This window comes from Pongo pygmaeus, chromosome 18 (genome assembly GCF_028885625.2).
Source record: "Pongo pygmaeus isolate AG05252 chromosome 18, NHGRI_mPonPyg2-v2.0_pri, whole genome shotgun sequence".
NCBI classification, from domain to species: Eukaryota; Metazoa; Chordata; class Mammalia; order Primates; family Hominidae; genus Pongo; species Pongo pygmaeus.
The window spans coordinates 27,579,090-27,597,113 of record NC_072391.2 but is presented as its reverse complement, the minus strand read 5'-3'; the positions used below and the strand labels follow the sequence as shown (position 1 = coordinate 27,597,113).

The following is an 18,024-nucleotide window of genomic DNA, read 5'->3' as shown; positions in this document are numbered from 1 at the left end:
CACCACACCCGGCTAATTTTTTTGTATTTTAGTAGAGACGGGGTTTCTCCATGTTGGTTAGGCTAGTCTCAAACTCCCGACCTCAGGTGATCTGCTCACTTCGGCCTCCCAAAGTGCTGGGATTACAGGCTTGAGCCACCGTGCCCGGCCTCAAATAGGATATTTTTGAAAACTTGACAAGATGTCTAAGCTTACTTAAAGATGAAGTCAGAAAAAAGGAAAGAAAACCATAGCAAAACATATAATAAAGTTACAGCAATTAAAAATGCATAAGAAATGCAAAAGTAAGAAAAAAGAAGTAAAACTGTATAAGAAGCATTAAAATAGATCAGTGAAATAGTATAGGTTTTCTGGAATGAATGCTATAATGTAAGATTTCATATACAGTAAATGGCTCATATGTCCTTGGAGAAGATAAGGATTATTTTTAAAATGTTGCTTGAACAATTGGTTTGTAATTTGGGAGAAATAGAGCTTTTATCTCATAAATTACAGATTAATTAGATGGTCAAGTGATCTCATTCTCTCTGCATCCACCTGTGTAGATAGATGTTCATTCTGAATGTTATTTGAGGTGGAATTATTTGAAATGGTAAAGGGAATAGGTCTTTGGGGAGTCTCTAGACAATCTAGAGTCTAAATCTGGATTGACTTAGACTTTTGCTACTCTTATTTTTCGTTGTTTTAAAAAAATTGTTTTTTTATTTCCTGCTGATATTAAGACTGTTATATTTTACTTCATTTAGGTCATGACATACTTTGCTTTTCAAAATAGCAAACCTTGATCAATTAACTGCAATTAAATGACTTGTTTAAAATAATATAGTGGGTAGAAATTAAAACTAAACTCACAAAGTTATGCCTTTGTTTTAAAAAGTTTTTATGTTTAAAAGATGATATTCAGATAAATGCTTCTACTAAAATAATGTCACATTGGCTTATTTGTGGTCTGAAGAGTTGTAGCTTTGTCAGTGTCATTTACCCAGCAGTCTTCTTAATATCTGTTCTAACCTAGATCTTGGCTATTGCCTACTTACTGCACACAAATTTGGGTAGAGGTTTAGGAAGTCATCGTGGTCTGATGTCTCTTCTCTCAACTTCCACACTTGTCAGTATTTCAAATGGTAAAAACTTATGAAAATATTTTCTGCCTCCTTCTCTCTTTATGCTTACCTTGTGGGTAATTTCCTCAGATCTATGTTCTGTTTCACTGATTCTCTCTTTAGCTGTGTTTGATCTGCTACTCAAAAAACATTGAGTTTTTAATTTCATTGACTATTTTCCATTTCTGAAGTTCTAATTATTCAAATCTGCCCTTTTTTGATACTACATTATTCTTTCCTAGTGTTTCTTTCTTTTAAATCATTTTAAATATACTTATTTAGTAATTTCTGTTAATTCTGTTTTCTGAAATTCTCAGTGAGAGTGGTAGGAGTCTGCTTATGGTGGATTATTTCCTCATGTGTTTCGTAATTATTGTGAACTCATTTTAAGAGGGGCTTTATCTGTGGGACCATCAGGGATTGGAAATGAGACTTCCCAGAGAGTATTACCAGTCCAGGTCCATTTTTAATTAAACTTAAATCAGTTTGGGGTTTCTGGGACCACATGTCAGTAAATTTAAACTTTAAACCCTCCTGAAAGCAGGCCTATGTTTGTGAAATCTCTTGGCGAATGTTTTTCAGACCTAAAGCCCATTCCAAAACAGACATACTTCCCCATGATTTCCATGTGATGCTAAGTGCATTTGTTCTGATCTATTCTTTCATTGAGAGTACAGTTCTTCAGGAATCTTATCTTTATGCATGATATATGTGTACTTGTTTCTCCTTACCAGGCCCCAGGGCTTCAGACACCTTGGTCACCAAGACTGGCACAAATCTGCCCCAGGTCATCCCCAGCTTCCATTGATGCTTAGCATTCCGATTTTTTCTTTCTTTTTGCTTCTTTTTCTTCATTCTCTCTTTGTGTGTGTGTGTATGGTGGGGTTGAGGGGAATCAAGGAATTTACTTTATTGCTTTCCCAGTTATTATAAAAGGATGTTCATTACTTCTAACTAGCATTGCCAAGTTTTTATCATAAATGGGAGGCCCTTCACGTTAATTTGTGTACCTTGATGCCAAAAACAGTAGTCATTACATTAAAAAAAAAAAAAAAAAAACTCTCTCTACATATATATTTTCTGGCATGTAAATTTTCATATATATATGTAATTCCTATGTATATTTATATTTGAAGATTGGAAATATGTACCTAATTGCCTGATCTGTCACTTAAAAATTTTTTTTGGCGGGGTGCAGTGGCTCACATCTGTAATCCTAGCACTTTGTGAGGCTGAGGTGGGAGGATCACTTGAGGTCAGGAGTTCAAAACCAGGCTGACCAACATGATGAAACTCCATCTCTACTGAAAAATAGAAACATATTAGCTGAGCATGGTGGCGTGCACCTGTAGTCCCAGCTACTCAGGAGGCTGAGGCAGGAGAATCACTTGAACCCCGGAGATGGAGGTTGCGGTGGGCTAAGATTGCGTCCAGCCTGGGCTACAGAGCAAGCAAGACTCCATCTCAAAAAAAAAAAAAAAAAAAAAAAAAAAAAAAATTTTTTTTTACTTAGAGACTAGGTCTCGCTCTGTTGTCCAGGCTGTTCTCAAATTCCTGGCTCCAAGCAATCCTCCCATCTCAGCCTCCCAAAGTGCTGAGATTGTAGGTGCGAGCCACCACACTCAGCCTGTCACTGTTCACAAAATTATTTAATTTTTATATATGTAATTCATTTACATTAGGTAAGGTATGAAAAAGTGTAAAACAGTATACTGTGAAGTCTTTCTTCTACCATTATCCTCCTCCTGCCTAATTTCCATTGCTCCCAATAGATAATAACTGCTACTAATTTCTTGTTTTTTTGTCAAGACATATTTTTATACATATGTGACAGTAACAATATGACATTGCTGAGTGTGGTGGCTCACGCCTGTAATCCTAGCACTTTGGGAGGCTGGGGCAGGTGGATCACTTGAGGCCAGGAGTTTGAGACCAGCCTGGCCAACGTGGCGAAACCTTGTCTCTACCAAAAATACAAAAAGTGTGGTGGTGCATGCCTGTAATCCCAGCTACTAGGGTGGCTGAGACAGGAGAATTCCTTGAACCCGGGAGGTGGAGGTTTCAGTGAGCCAGGATTGTGCCACTGCACTTCAGCGTGGGTGTCAGAGTGAGACTCTGTCTCAAAAAAATAAATAAAAACAAAATAAAAATATGACATACCCTTCCACCCACCCCCCCGCCTTTTTTTTTTTTTTTTTGGAGATGGAGTCTTGCACTGTTGCCAGGCTGGAGTGGTGCAATCTCAGCTCACTGCAAGCTCTGCCTCCCGGATTCACACCATTCTCTTACCTCAGCCTCCCAAGTAGCTGGGACTACAGGTGCCCGCCACCATACCCGTCTAATTTTTTGTATTTTTAGTAGTGACAGGGTTTTTTACCGTGTTAGCCAGGATGGTCTCGATCTCTGGACCTTGTGATCTGCCCACCTTGGCCTCCCAAAGTGAGCCACCACACCTAGCATTTTTTTTTTTTTTAAGACAGTGTCTCGGTCTATCAGCTGAGCTGGAGTGCGGTGGCACATGATCTCAGCTCACTGCAACCTCCACCTCCCGGGATCAAGCAATTCTCCTGCCTCAGCCTCCCGAGTAGCTGGGATTACAGGCGCCCGCCACCATGCCTGGCTAATTTTTGTATTTTTAGTAGAGACAGGGTTTCACCATGTTGGCCAGGCTGGTCTCGAATTCCTGACCTCAGGTAATCCACCCGCCTCAGCCTCTCGAAGTGCTGGGATTACAGGCGTGAGCCACCGCGCCCGGCCATTCCACCCCTTTTGTAACCCAAATGTTAATACACAATAAGTAATGCTCTGTACTTTGCTTCTTAACCAGCTGTGTTAAAAATATATCTTGGAGATCTTTCTTTGTCAGTCATGTAAGAAGCTTCCTTATTCTTTCTGTATGGTTGTACCAGGCAGTTGATGGACATTTAATCTGTGGCATTTTCCATCACTTTTTCATCTGAGAGCTCACAGAGATTGTTCTCAGATGCCATTTTGTTTCACTTTTTTCTTCAATAACCTCTTCTCTTCCATTTACCCAGGATCAACTTGCAGCAGACATGTACAACTTTATGGCCAAAGAAGGGGAATATGGCAAATTCTTTGTTACGGTAAGCACCTTACCTTGAGAAAATGTTAAAGCATTGGTAAAATGGAGTCATTTTAGCTTTTTTGCAAAAGATTTCATTTTTAGTTTTGCTCAGCCATTGTGTGTGTGTCCATCTGATGCTAACGTTACTTTTGTTTTTGAATGTGGGTCTGTTCTCAGTTATTAGAAGCCCAAGCAGATTACCATAGAAAAGCATTAGCAGTCTTAGAAAAGACCCTCCCCGAAATGCGAGCCCATCAAGGTAATGTAACCCGCGTGCGGCTGATGCTTCCTTCTTGCCTCTGCCACCTCTGCCTGGGTTCTTCTTCACCCTGACTCCTCTGCATGCACGTCCTTGGGATAAAGCTTCTCTGCCTAGGAGGGTACTGTTTCCCGGCATAATTTCATCTTCCTTGCTGCATTCTCTAATTTCTTCCAAACCCAAATTAACACACTAATGCAACATTTGTAGTTCTTCTGAAACCTTCAGTTGAAGAGAAAGCTGGCCTCTTTGGGGAGTGCCTGTGTGTTTTCCCATCTTCTGTAGGCTTGAAAAAGTCCAGCATTGAATGATCCTTTTCCACAGGACTTAATTCTGGCCATGTGACTCCAAGAGCATCCATTCTAGGGAAAATATTTTGGACTTTCCAAAAGAGAAGCCAGTACTTGATGCCACATCACGCACGTCACACTTAATAATAAGTGTGGTTGAATCCTAAGACCGTGGTCACTTCTTTCAGACTCCTCCTTTGTCTTTATACTAAGCTTTTGTTCTTATCAGCATTAATATTTCGCCTGTCATATTCAAGCACACTGCAGATTTTATCTGCAAGTTAGGTGCAGACTGAACTTTCCCCTTATGTTGAATTTTAAGTTGGGCATCTAAAGCTGCTTTTTTTTTTCTCCCTAAAGCTTTTGATGCTATGTCTCTCTGATTTACCATTAGAGCATTTACCAGCAGAGATGAGCACAAGCTGTTGAGTCAGAAATTGCTCGGCCATCTTTGGATCTATTTCACCTGTGGTGTAGACCTGACATTTGGAGCTTATGCTCCTCTGCAGAACCATTGGTCTTGAGCTGAAAGGGGATCAGGCTAGGTGCTGAGTGGGGTGGCTTTGTGATTTTGAGACTGAGCGTGTGTCTGTGTGTGTTGTGGGGGGGATGCTTTGTGGATGTGCATACATACCAGCACCTTCAAGAATGCGACTTCTTCTCCCCCTAAGTTCCAAGAGATCCTCACAGGTTCTGGCTTTGTGCCTGAAAATTTTTGGATTATGGAATTATAAAATTTTATGTCTTGCCTGACCATATAGTCAGATCTTCAGCATTCTCAGGGGCAGTGTGTCTGATTTTCTCAGCCATTGCCCTTGCCTTCCCAAATAATCAAGATTATTAGTTCATGGAGGATGGTGTTGAGTCACAGTGCAAAGGAGTGAGGTCTCTGGAAAATGTTCCCACCTTCCTAGGGACAGACTCTTGCTGGGCAAGTTCAGAGCACCAAGAAAATATATTTATGAGATATCTGCTGTGGGCTGGGCCCCGCATAGGACAAAATAGTAGACAAATCATCATTTTAGCCTTTGAGTGGCTGAGACTCTGATTTGAAAGAGTTGATTAACAAGAGGAAAAATGAGAGATTGGATTTTTTTAGCATTTTGTTTGTTTGTTTGTTTGTTTTAAAGAGACAAGGTCTCACTCTATTGCCCAGGCTAGACTAGAACTCTCATTCTATTTTTTTCCCAAGGGTATTTTCCCTAGAGAAATACATCAGGAAGCCATGGAGAGCGGGGATGGGGCAGGAAAGAGGTTAGGATGGAACAGCCCGTGTAGGAAGTGCGTTTTGTCCTTCTTGCTGAGGTAACCCTTCACCGAGTTGCAATTCAACCCCTCCCACCTCTGCCTGTCCTTGTACCTGCCTCTCATCTTAGTTCTGTCTCTTCTTTCCTTGCTGTCTTCTCTGTTTTCAGAAAGACTTAGCTTGTCCTTACTATATAAAAAAAGTGTGACCTCCCCCCACAGCCCCCTCACCTCCGTGGACTCTGGTGTCACATTCATGGTCAGTTGGTGGTAATCTGGTACCTTTGTGACCTGAACACAGTGTCCCGTTTAATCTGGTTCTCCTTCATTTTTTCTGGTGGGTACTTCAAATGACCCCTTCCTGCCTGCCATCTGCATTTTCTTACCACCTTCCTACCCCTGAATCCTTTGCACTCTTGTGTCTACCCCCAATCCCTCTGCTGTTTAGGAAAAAAGAGCAAAGCATACTGCAGTTTTCAAAGGACCAGCAACCACCCGTCAGATCCTGGCATTTGACCCAGCATGGGCCATCTCTTCCTTATTCATTTTTGTCTCCTCACGCCACTCGACTGTCTTCTTTCATTGTGAGGACTCTGCATTGCTCCATTTCTTTTTAAAAATTTTTCTTAAAGAAGGATTATATTGCTCTATTTCTGTCTCCACCCCAGAAGTCAGCCTTTTCTGAGGTCCAGGTCCACACCTCTGTTCTCTCCCACCCTCACTTCCTCGCACCCTTTTCCCTAGAAATCCCCTTACGTGGACAGCTTTGCCTCTTACCTGCATTTTAATCCTTGCAGCCTCTTAAGCATCGGTTCCCTTTGATGAACAGCACTCACCTTAAACTCAAAAAGCAAACCAGTCCTCTCCCCATAGCAACTGTCCCTTTCTCCCTTCTTGTCTCCCTCATATCATCTTTCTCCAAGTGATTCAGGTCTTAACCTTGGAACCCTTTTCTCCTTCCTCTCTTCCATCCAATGCCTGGGTTCTGTCCATTTCACCCTAGGCTCTGCCATCCTCTCTTCCCCGGCCCACTCTGCTCCATGCTCTCACGGCCTTGGCGTGAACTTGGGATAAGATGTAAATTCCCAGACTCACAATTTCTGATCTTTTCTCAGCTGATTGCCCCTCACAAAGATGTGTTTGGCCATGTTTCAGCCTGTTTAATCTCTGTCCGTCTCACGAGACCCCCTCCATGGAACCTCACTTCCTTTGAGAAGCCTTCTCTGACAACTGAAGCCAATGGCAAACACTTTGCCTCCTGAATTGTGCCAGCATTTATAGTCTGCACCAGAAGTCGCAAACAGCCATATCTCATTAAAAATTGTTAAAAGTTGGTTGTCATCATGTGAAAACCAGATGGTTTGATGTAACAATCCCAATTTCTGGCTTCTGAAAGTTAAGAACATCTGGCAACATTGGCTTTGCTTTCCCATGTGGCAGTGTTGGTTTGGTGCGGAGGAGTGGTTATCGCCTATTGGCAGATTGTGCACTCCCAGCAGGATTCGTGCCCCTGTGCTACCTATCCGGCTCCTCTAGACAATTGCATTTGCAACCCTTGTCTATACCATCAATCTGCCATGACTTAGCAAATATGTCTTGTCTTGTTATTGACTGTTCTGTGTTTACATGTGTGTCTTATATTCGCTTCACAATTCAATCGCCTTCTCCCTGAGGGTGGGGGATCTCTGTGAACTTTACATGCCTCCTGCAGTATCTGACACATAGTAGGTCTGTTGTTTGAGAGGCCAGTGCCTGAGGTGGAATTTGCCTTATGACTTGCTTCTAGGTCAGTGGTTCTCACTTGCACCCTCTGTCAACATTATACCAGGCTTGGGGGTGGGGTACACTCTGTCCAGTGTTTACTAGAAAGTTCTAGCAGAGGTTTGAAGCATGCCCGCCCCTTAATGTTACAGGGTTGGGCTTGTGGTGAAGGCAATGGCAGGTGTCATTTGCAGAACTCCCCTGGGTGATTCCAGGGCATCCCCTAGTGGAAGGCTCACGTGGCCATTTTCAGCCTGTGTTGTAAATTATTGCTTTAGATAAAAGGGACAAAGTATTTCAGGTAAGGTTTGACCTCTGGGAAGGTCCAGACCCCCAGGTGCGTTTTCTATTGGAAATTTCCCTGGCTGGGGCCGGGCCAGAGACGAGGAGGTCTCCCCACAATTCTGAGAGTGGCTGGTGGCCTGCACCTCATTTTTGTCCCCCACCTTCCTTTCCCTCACCCCTTTCTTCAGTCTTTACCTCTCGTTCTTTCCATCCATTTTTACCTTTTTGCAAGCTCTCGGTTCTATGGATTTGTGGGATTTTATTTTTCTTCCTTCCCCATGTGCAAATCTACCCCTGCTGTGACATGGGAGAGAGTGTAAGAGGACACACCAGAGTACATACTGCCTTCTTCCAACCCAGCTTTCTGACAGCAGAGCTGCTAAGGGACCAATGGCCAGTAAAGGTGCAGAGAAGGACATGAACCCTTCCTGTTGTTGGAAAGATATAAGTGTTTCTCCCTGGAGCAGTTTTCACAACTGATTTGCCCTCCTTTGCTTCTGCGAGCTGCTCAGATAGCACTAGATCTCTGCAGCTTGCACAGGCAGACCAAACTCAACCAGATACTTCTTATTCTAATTCATATGTCCGTTCTCTAAATTCTTCTTTCTGTTTTACTGCTTCATTGTATTTGTGCTAAGCTGCCTCATGACCTGAAGATAATCTAAAATACGGCTTTCCTGCCATCAGCATAGCCTTCAGCTGCTGTAGGGCTGCAGATACTGCATTTCTTTCCACTCAGAATTTTTTGGAGCTGTTTGGGGATGCAGCGTTCTGAAGCACTGCATGCCGCGGAGATGTCGCATCTGATGGAGAGTAACTGCAACGTGGAGGGTTCACGTTGGCCATCTCCAGTCTTGTAGGACAGATGCTTAACTTGTGTTTGAAATTTTCAGAGATTATTTCCATTTTTGCATAGCAAAGAATCTATTTCTTGTCCTCTAGCTAGAAGGCTTTGCATGGCTAGAATAAATTTCTTTTCAACGAAACAGTATGCTCTGGCGAATCTTCCTTTTGGTGCAAGGCAGCCCACTAAACCCGCTGGCGTGTGTTAATGAAGTGTGGTGCAGGTGCAGTGCACCATTGCAGCTTCTGGGCAGCCTGAGTTGGTGCCATCTAGGTGCACTCAGGCTTCTGTTCCACAAGTAACTGCCCCAGCCTGGTCCATAGTTTGCTGCTCCAGTAGATGGCAAATAACAAAAGCAAATAGAACAGATGTATCCCCTCTTCCCACAGCCTCAGCTACCAGTCGGCTAGAAAAGCCCATTGGGTAGTTGGGGAGAAAATTGCTTGTTAATGCCATGAGTTTGTTGGATGTCTAACTGAACAATTTGCTGCTCTAGATAAGTGGGCGGAAAAACCAGCCTTTGGGACTCCCCTAGAAGAACACCTGAAGAGGAGCGGGCGCGAGATTGCGCTGCCCATTGAAGCCTGTGTCATGCTGCTTCTGGAGACAGGCATGAAGGAGGAGGTGAGGGGAGCTTCGTGGTCCTGTGCACCAAGTCTCCATGCCACTTGTTCTGCCCAGAGCACCATGCTTCCCGCCAGCCCCCTGTCCACCCCCGCTTAGTTATACAGCCATTGTCCGTTTTGTGTAGAACAGTGGCTTTCAAGCTTTTGTCACCACAATCCATATTTTAAATTGCAACCCTGTTCCTTATGATACCTATCTGTCTATGAATGAAACAAAGGTTTTACAAAACAATGTTTACCTTTCCTGATTGTGGTACACCCTGACCTCTTTGTGTCCTGTTTGATCGTTTCATTTAAAACTCTGGTTGTGATTTGTGACAGTAGATTTCATGACGCACTAATGGGCTAAGGAGCTTTAGTTTACATTTGCATAGTATTATGCAGTTTTTTTGGCTGGAGATCATTTACATACTTGATTTTACGGGATTCTTACCCCAAATCCCCGATGAACCAAATAAGGGAGTTTTTATTACTCTTCTTGTATAAATAAGGAAGTCAGCATGCGGGGAGTTTACACCAGGTCAGAGCCAGAATCAAAATGCAAGGCTTTTTTTTTCCTTTTTAAAGCTTTGTATTGAAATAGAACGTACATACAGAAAAGTGTACATATCATAGGTGTACAGCTTGATGCGCTTGCATGACTAAACCCACCCATGGAATCGGCACTCAGATCAAAGAACACCCCGGAAGCCCTCCTTGTGTTTGCTTCCAGCCACTCCGCTTCTAACAGCCTACATTGGTGCTTCTTGTCTGGGGCCAGATTTGCTCCCCAGGAGACATTTATCAAGGTCTGGAGGTATTTTGGATCATCACAACTGAGAAGAGGAGGTGTTACTGTCATCTAGTAGTAGAGGCCATGTGTATTCGTCCATTCTCACACTGCTATAAAGAACTACCTGAGCCTGGGTAATTTATGATAAAAAGAGCTTTAACTGACTCACAGTTCCACAGGCTGTACAGGAATCGTGGCTGGGGAGGCCTCAGGAAACTTACAGTCATGGCGGAAGGCGAAGGGGAAGCAGGCACAGTGTTCATGTGGTGGAACAGGAGGGAAAGAGCGAGCATGCGCACAAAGGGGGAGTTGCTACATACTTTCAAACAACCAGATCTTGTGAGATCTCACTCACTATCACAAGAACAGCAAAAGGGAAATCCACCCCCATGATCCAGTCACCTCCCACCAGGCCCTGCCTTCAACACTGGAGATCATAATTTCACATGAGATTTGGGTGGGGACACAGAACCAAACCATATCACCATGGATGCTGCTAAACATCCTACAGGGCACAGGACAACCTCCAACAAAAAATCATCCACCCTAAAATGTGCATAGTGCTGAGGTCAAGAAACCCTGCCTAGATTAATTTTCTTCCTGCCTGTCCCTGTGCTTGGGTACATGCTCAGCCCTCGTCATTCCTCCTGACAGCCCTGCAGGGCAGGCAGTAACACCGCTTTCATAGACAGGAGGTGAGCGGAAGTCAGGAAATCCCCATCAGAACACACTGCCACTTAGTCTGAGTGTCCCAGCCTGCACTTGATGCTGATGGCTTTTCATTATCTTTAGGGCCTTTTCCGAATTGGGGCTGGGGCCTCCAAGTTAAAGAAGCTGAAAGCTGCTTTGGACTGTTCTACTTCTCACCTGGATGAGTTCTATTCAGACCCCCATGCTGTAGCAGGTGAGCACTAAAGAGTGTCTGCAAATCAAGTCACCCTCAAGGCGGTGGGCAGGTTCTGTCTCAGACAGATGGTCAGTTAAAATCCAATTTCAGTTATAGGTTTAAGTGACAACACTGAAGTGGCCTCTTGCTACAATTCCTTAGTGTATATACGATGTAATGTACACACGTGTCTTCTTTACTCCTTTTTTGTTTTTCTATTTTGATGATTAAAGGAGAGAGTAGCTTATAATGCAAATATTTGGAGACATATTTGTATTTTCTTCCCATCTTTCACAGTCTCCCCCCACCAAATTCCTGTCTACCTGGAGAAATTATGTCTGCTAAGGGGATGACTTTAAAACTAATTTTATTTGTAATTGATCTATTAAAACTTTTTTTTTGCAAGAGATTGAATTTGTTTTATGAACATTTTAGTTTCTAACAACTCTTGCCAACTTCTGATTTGTTATATACACCTTGGAAGATCGTAATTGAGATCATTTCAATTTGCAAAATGACATGTCCCAAGATTCCTAGCCTTACCCCTTTTTCATACTCAAAGAGAGTGTTAATGATTTCAGGTGCTTTAAAATCCTATTTACGGGAATTGCCTGAACCTTTGATGACTTTTAATCTGTATGAAGAATGGACACAAGTTGCAAGGTAAGTTTAAAGAACACAGAGTTGTAAATGTTAAAGGGAATGATGTGATGTTGTGCCCTATTTGCAAATCATTTTATTCTCAGGGATCATAAGATTAAAATAGCATATTTGTTAAATAATACATGTCTCAGCTCTTATTTATGTTTAGAATAAAAATATCAAGTATTATAATTATTAGTGTAGGAAAGTCACCACGTAGGCATTGGTTTAAGTTTGTGTTATTTATGTGGATGAAGACATAGAGTGGTACCCACATTAATGGATTTGCAAATTTCCAGCCCCCTTTATGTTGAAGAAAGCCCTGTAACTGGGGATAGGGGTCATATTGACCCGTGGCAGTGTGCCTTTTGAGCTGTGTGCAGGCTCACCTGTGCAATAATACGGTTGGCCTTTAAACAGCATGGGGATTAGGGGCATTGATACCCTACATAATTGCAAATTCAAGTATACTTTTAACTCCCTCAAAACAACTAATAGCATACTGTTGACTGGAAGCCTTACTGATAACCTAATCAATGAACACATATTTTCTATGTTGTATGTATTATATACTGTATTCTTACAATAGATAAGCTAGAGAAAAAGTACTATTAAGAAAATTGTAAGGAGGAGACAATCTGTTTACTATTCATTAAAGGGAAGTGGATCATCTTAAAGGTCTTCATCCTTGTCTTCATGTCAAGTAGGTTGAAGAAGTAGAGAAAGTGAAGGGGTTGGTCTTGCTGTTTCAGGGGTGGCAGTTCATCTGTGAGTTTTTTCAGATTGTCAGAGATCTCCAGGAATTTTCCTATATGTTTATTGAAAAAATTTGCATATAAGTGGATCTTGTGTTGTCAGCTGTATAATGATGACATTAATATTCACTGAGCATTTTCTTGTGCTAAGTACTATGCTCATCTTTGTAGCTATTACCTCCTGTGATCTTTAATTAACATTATAAAAGGCAGATGATGTTGTGATACACATTTTACAGAGAGGAAACCGAGGCTTGGGAGGGAATAGGGCCAGGAGAGTGGCAAGTAATTGGCAGAGCTAGAATTCAAACCAGACAGACCCAAATGCTATACGCCTCTACTTTGTCCCTTTCCCTCCGCCCTCAGCTTCAGTCTGTCTAGGAACAGTTGATTTTAAGCAGGACAGCTTTGTTTAAAAAGCCTAGAGGCTTCTGCTTGGCTGGCCAGCCCACCTCCTCGTCTTTTTTCTCATGGTGCTGACTCCCCTCCTCTCCAGAGTGCCTACTCCTCACCACTAAGGGAAGAGGAACAAATCTCACCTCTGTTCTGTCCTCTTCCCCGTCTACGGACACTGCCCGTGTTCCCTACAGGCAGGCCATGATCAAATAAGAGCCACTTATTTCTGATCAAATAAGAGCCACTTATTTCTGATCAGTTACACTTCAGTGGATGTGAGGCCATCACTTGTGTCTTTAACCAGGTTTTGCATTTGAGCTTTTTTCTTTTCTTTTTTTTTTTTTTTGAGTTGGAGTCCCACTCTGTCGCCCAGGCTGGAGTGCAGTGGCACAGTCTAGGGTCACTGCAACCTCCACCTCCCTGGTTCAAGCAATTCCCCTGCCTCAGCCTCCCGAGTAGCTGGGATTACAGGCGCACACCACCATGCCTGGCTAATTTTTTGTATTTTTAGTAGAGACAAGGTTTCACCATGTTGGCCAGACTGGTCTTGAACTCCTGACCTCAGGCAATCTGCCTGCTTCGGCCTCCCAAACTGCTGGGATTACAGGCATGAGCCACCACGCTCGGCCGCATTTGAGCTCTTCTCTGTAATTGTGGAATGAGAGACTTTGTCCCTGGTAGATGGTGAGGTTTTTAATTTCAGAGACAAGTTCTTAGTCATCACGTATCCTTGGAACCCTGCCTGGGGCCCAGCCTGCTGTCAGTATTAATGTTTATGGGACAGAATTCAGTGGAATCCAACATCAGTGTTAGAGGAGAGTTGTGGGATTTCTTTTATTGGCTAGCCTCCTACCCAATAAAAGATTTCCTTGTGTATTACAAGGAAATAAACTTGTAAAAGAAGGCGTCTATCTGTTGGTATATTGATTCTATAGTTGAGAATTGTCGATATGGGTGGGCTTCCATCCCAGTAACACATCGACTGTCCTCTAAAGTGTAATTATGTTTAATCCCTATCCATGTTCTCCAGAATGGTTCTGTTCTGGAGGATATTTCAAGTTCAAAGTGGTGTTATAGAGGCCCCTCTAACACTCTTGGTCCCTAGTGGGCAGAGTTGGCTGTGCTCTACAGGCTCCTCACTGCCCCTTTTTTATGTCTCTGCAAGTTTGTACGTTGCGCCTGTGGAGTGCAAGAGCTCTTACAGTTGCTTCACAACAGAAATGGGCTGCTTGGTGTGCAGCCGGTTTGCAGTATTGCAAGCAAGGAAAGACTCAGAGGTCTGGGTGCCTGGGAGCTCAGCCCCCTGATCTGTGGCTGGGCTGCTTGAGGGTAGGAGAATTTGGGCTCCGTGAAGCCATACATCAGTACACACTTTTTCTAGACAGAATTTTCAGTAGTGTCTTGTCTCTTCTGTGCCAAGCATTGGTGGAGGTGGTTTTGCCACAGACGCCTCAAAATTGTTCAGCAGCATCAACACTTACCCTGTTTTGCACATCCAGAGATTGAAGGTTAACCAACTGCACAGAGTTAAACAGTTAATTGGTATTTGACTCTAAATCTGTTTATTTCCATAGCCTGGGCTGTTTTCCAACTGTGCTTTCTCTGTCAAAATGGAGGCCTCATTTTTAACATAGCATATTAATAAGATATTACTAATTGGTGTCTTAATAAATTGTTGTACTTAAAAGTTTTTGTTCTCAGTGTGCAGGATCAAGACAAAAAACTTCAAGACTTGTGGAGAACATGTCAGAAGTTGCCACCACAAAATTTTGTTAACTTTAGGTATGTATGATTGAGCTACAATGACTCTGGAGTGAAGATAAGTTTAATGCTCAGCAGAGAAGTCATTTAATTCAGGCATACTTGGCACATTAAAAAACAACAACAACAACAAAAAAAACACATCACTTTGGAGAGTAACTTGGGGCTACTGGGAATGGGATTTCATGTATATTATGATGAATTTGAAGCATCAGTATCATGCCTGACATTAATACATAAGTTGGCTTATCATTTCCACACTACAGCTATTAGCAATAAATTTCTTGTGAAAAGTTTGAGTGACTGTATGTTGGGTTTGGAGTCCAAATCATCCAGTATGTTAAAGGCAAAATTAATCAATAGTTGTACATTCTGTAATGTCTTTTATATGTGCTACTTTATTTTAAAGTATAAATCATGTTACTAAATAAAATTTCAAGGAATGGAGATTATATATTGCTTTGTGGAATAACTATGGTTTTAAGAAAATTTACCATGGGACAAAACTTCCGTAATGTAACTTCTGTTTTCCTTTTGACTTAATATGTAACTTTGAACAAGTATAGAGAAAAGGAAAACGTGGCCCCAGGTGATAAAGTCACTCAAAACCAAACAAAGAAAATTTTCTAGAAAGTCCCCCTAGAAAATTTTCCTTGTTTGGTTTTGAGTGACATTAAGTGACCAGTCAGAATACTTTACAGGTGATATACCTGGAATGTTACTTGTCCTTAAATTCCGCCTTTGGCTCTCCCAGTAAGCTAAGCTACATACTCCCTTTTAAATATTCCCTTTGATTAATTTAACTCACCCAGCTTGGAATTACAGATACTCTTCCTCTATTCAGTGTATGTGGTGAGAACTCAGTACTTCTTAGTATGTTGAGAGTTTGGCTCTTTATTTTGTTTATTTAACTCTGTAATTGTTACTAATTGATTTTTGAATAGGGAGCACATTCCCATGGTTCAAAATTCAAATGGTATACAATGAAAAATCTCTCTCCCGTTCCAATACCCTAGCCACCCAGTTCCTCTCCTGGGATGCATCCAGTGTTTACAGTTTCTTATATATCCTCTCAGCAAGAGTTAATGTAGACGTAAGCAAATACATTCATGTGTACATACTTGCCTACGTATTTTTTCTCTCACACCCCCTTTTTAAAAAACCAAATGGTAGTGTATATTGTATACATCATTCTCCCCCTCACCTTTTTTCCTTGACAGCTTAAGGTATTTGCGTAATACATCTTGGAGATTTTTCCTTCTCAGTACATTTTGTAATGATGGTTGCATAGTCCTCCACTGTATGGATATACTGTGATTTATTTAACCAGCTCCCTGTTGATAGTCAGGTTGTTCTTACGTTTTTGCCTTTATACGACTGTACTTATACATAAGGTATGTATATATGATAAATTGGATATTTTTATAATTCCACCATAAAGTGTTTTCAAATATAGTTTCCTGTAAGCAATATAACTGTGTCTGTTTTTGTATTTAAAAATATTGAGCTCACTATTAACACATAACTATTAACACATAACTATAACACATATAACACATAACTATTAACACATAACTGTTATCACTATGTGTTATCACTATAACACATAACACATATCACTATAACACATAACTATTAACACATAGGGGTAGAAGAGATAGGACGTAAAGGAGAAATTGATTAGAAATATACAGCCAATAGAGGTTCAGATCACTGAGATTTTTACTTAACCTATTTTCTTCTTCCAAGCCCTAGTTAGTCTGTTATCTGAAGCAAAGAACACAAGAAATGTATAAAATGCTTCACCTGAGCCAGATTCTGATTTAGGAACCCTTTGCAGTTAGCACCTGAGCAACCTGGGACTGTGCACCTGGGCAGGAAGAGAACATTCCAGCAGCTATTTCAGAGGAGAAACCCTCCCCTTCTCTTTTGACCCCTAGATATTTGATCAAGTTCCTTGCAAAGCTTGCTCAGACCAGCGATGTGAATAAAATGACTCCCAGCAACATTGCGATTGTGTTAGGCCCTAACTTGTTATGGGCCAAAAATGAAGGGTAAGTCATCTTTCTCTGTATCACATCATTTGAATTTCTTCTTTCCCACCTGATGGGATGCATAGAAATGTAACTCAGGTTACACATTCTAGTTTAAGATCAATTCAAGGTATTCTGAAATTGCTTTTCTCATTCAGCCGATATTCTTGGAACACAGCTGTGAGCTGGGTGCTGTCCCAGCTGGTGGTGACACAAAGATGTGTGAGACATTGTCCCAGTTCTCAAAATGCCCCTGCACTTAGGCAGTCAGATAGCTCAGTGGCTACAGTACAGTGATGAGAAAAATACACATATTTGTGTGTGTGTGTGTGTGATACCGTAGGAGGGGTAGCACTTCAACCCTCTTAGGGTGTCTGGCTGGGCCTGAGAACTAAATGGACATAAGACAGGTTAACAGGAGAAAGCATACAGATTTTTACATTTTAATGCCCAGCAGGGAAGTCATTTAATTCATGCCTACTTAGCACAATAATAAAAAAACACATCACTTTGGAGAGTAACTTGGGACTACTGGGAATGGGATTTCACGTATGTTATGATGAATTTGAAGCATCAGTGTCATGTCTGACATTGGAGTTCCCATAGGAAAATGAAGATCCAAAGAAGCAGTTGGAGCCGAATGCTTGTATATGAAGTTGGACAAAAAGTAAATTGTGAAAACGTGACCAGACAAAGGAGCGTGGGCTAGGGCAGTTAGTTGTGGAGAAGTGACTAGGAAGATAAGGATTCGTTCAGCAAGGTTTGTTTATGGAGGTTTCCCTCAGCCTTGCCTTCCCATCCCTGGTGTTAGGAATGTTTCTTTCCTCCTGGGATAAGGAGGGCATCCTTCATATGGGAGTTTATCTCCTGCTTTCAGGATGAAAAAGGAAGATCGGAGCCCTCTTCTTGCATGTGATGGTTTTCAAGTGTCTTTAACTCAAAATAATCCTATGCCTAAGGGGCATATTTTGGGATAGCATATTCTGCCCCCTTTATCAAGTATGACGGCAGCAGAGGTAAAGAAACATAATTCAGGCTGAGAAGTCAGGGAAAGCTCTGGTTAGGGAATGGCACTGGAGCTGTACCTTGATGAGTTAACAGTTTCCTACAGCCAGGACCTGGATGGGCCAAGACACTGTTGAAAGGGCCTGGTTTCCATTGTTGATGGGCATGTCACATGGCTTCATGAAACTTGAAGACAGAGAACATGAGGCTGTGACTGGGAAGGCCAGAGCCTTCAAGGGCCTCACACATTCTACTGAGGTGTCTGGGACTTAT

The 18,024-nt window shown here is 42.0% G+C and overlaps 1 protein-coding gene across 5 annotated transcripts in view; it reads left to right on the top strand.

Moving 5' to 3' along the window:
• Window positions 1-18,024, top strand: part of ARHGAP17 (Rho GTPase activating protein 17) — a 98,414-nt gene that overhangs the window by 53,800 nt on the left and 26,590 nt on the right. For all 5 annotated transcript variants that reach the window (XM_054452993.2, XM_054452995.2, XM_063654089.1 and 2 more), the window contains 7 exons: window positions 4,142-4,210; window positions 4,369-4,450; window positions 9,372-9,499; window positions 11,066-11,177; window positions 11,741-11,822; window positions 14,654-14,734; window positions 16,654-16,767. In XM_054452993.2, coding sequence (XP_054308968.2) covers window positions 4,142-4,210; window positions 4,369-4,450; window positions 9,372-9,499; window positions 11,066-11,177; window positions 11,741-11,822; window positions 14,654-14,734; window positions 16,654-16,767 — 668 coding nt within the window. The remainder of the gene's footprint in view (window positions 1-4,141; window positions 4,211-4,368; window positions 4,451-9,371; window positions 9,500-11,065; window positions 11,178-11,740; window positions 11,823-14,653; window positions 14,735-16,653; window positions 16,768-18,024) is intronic.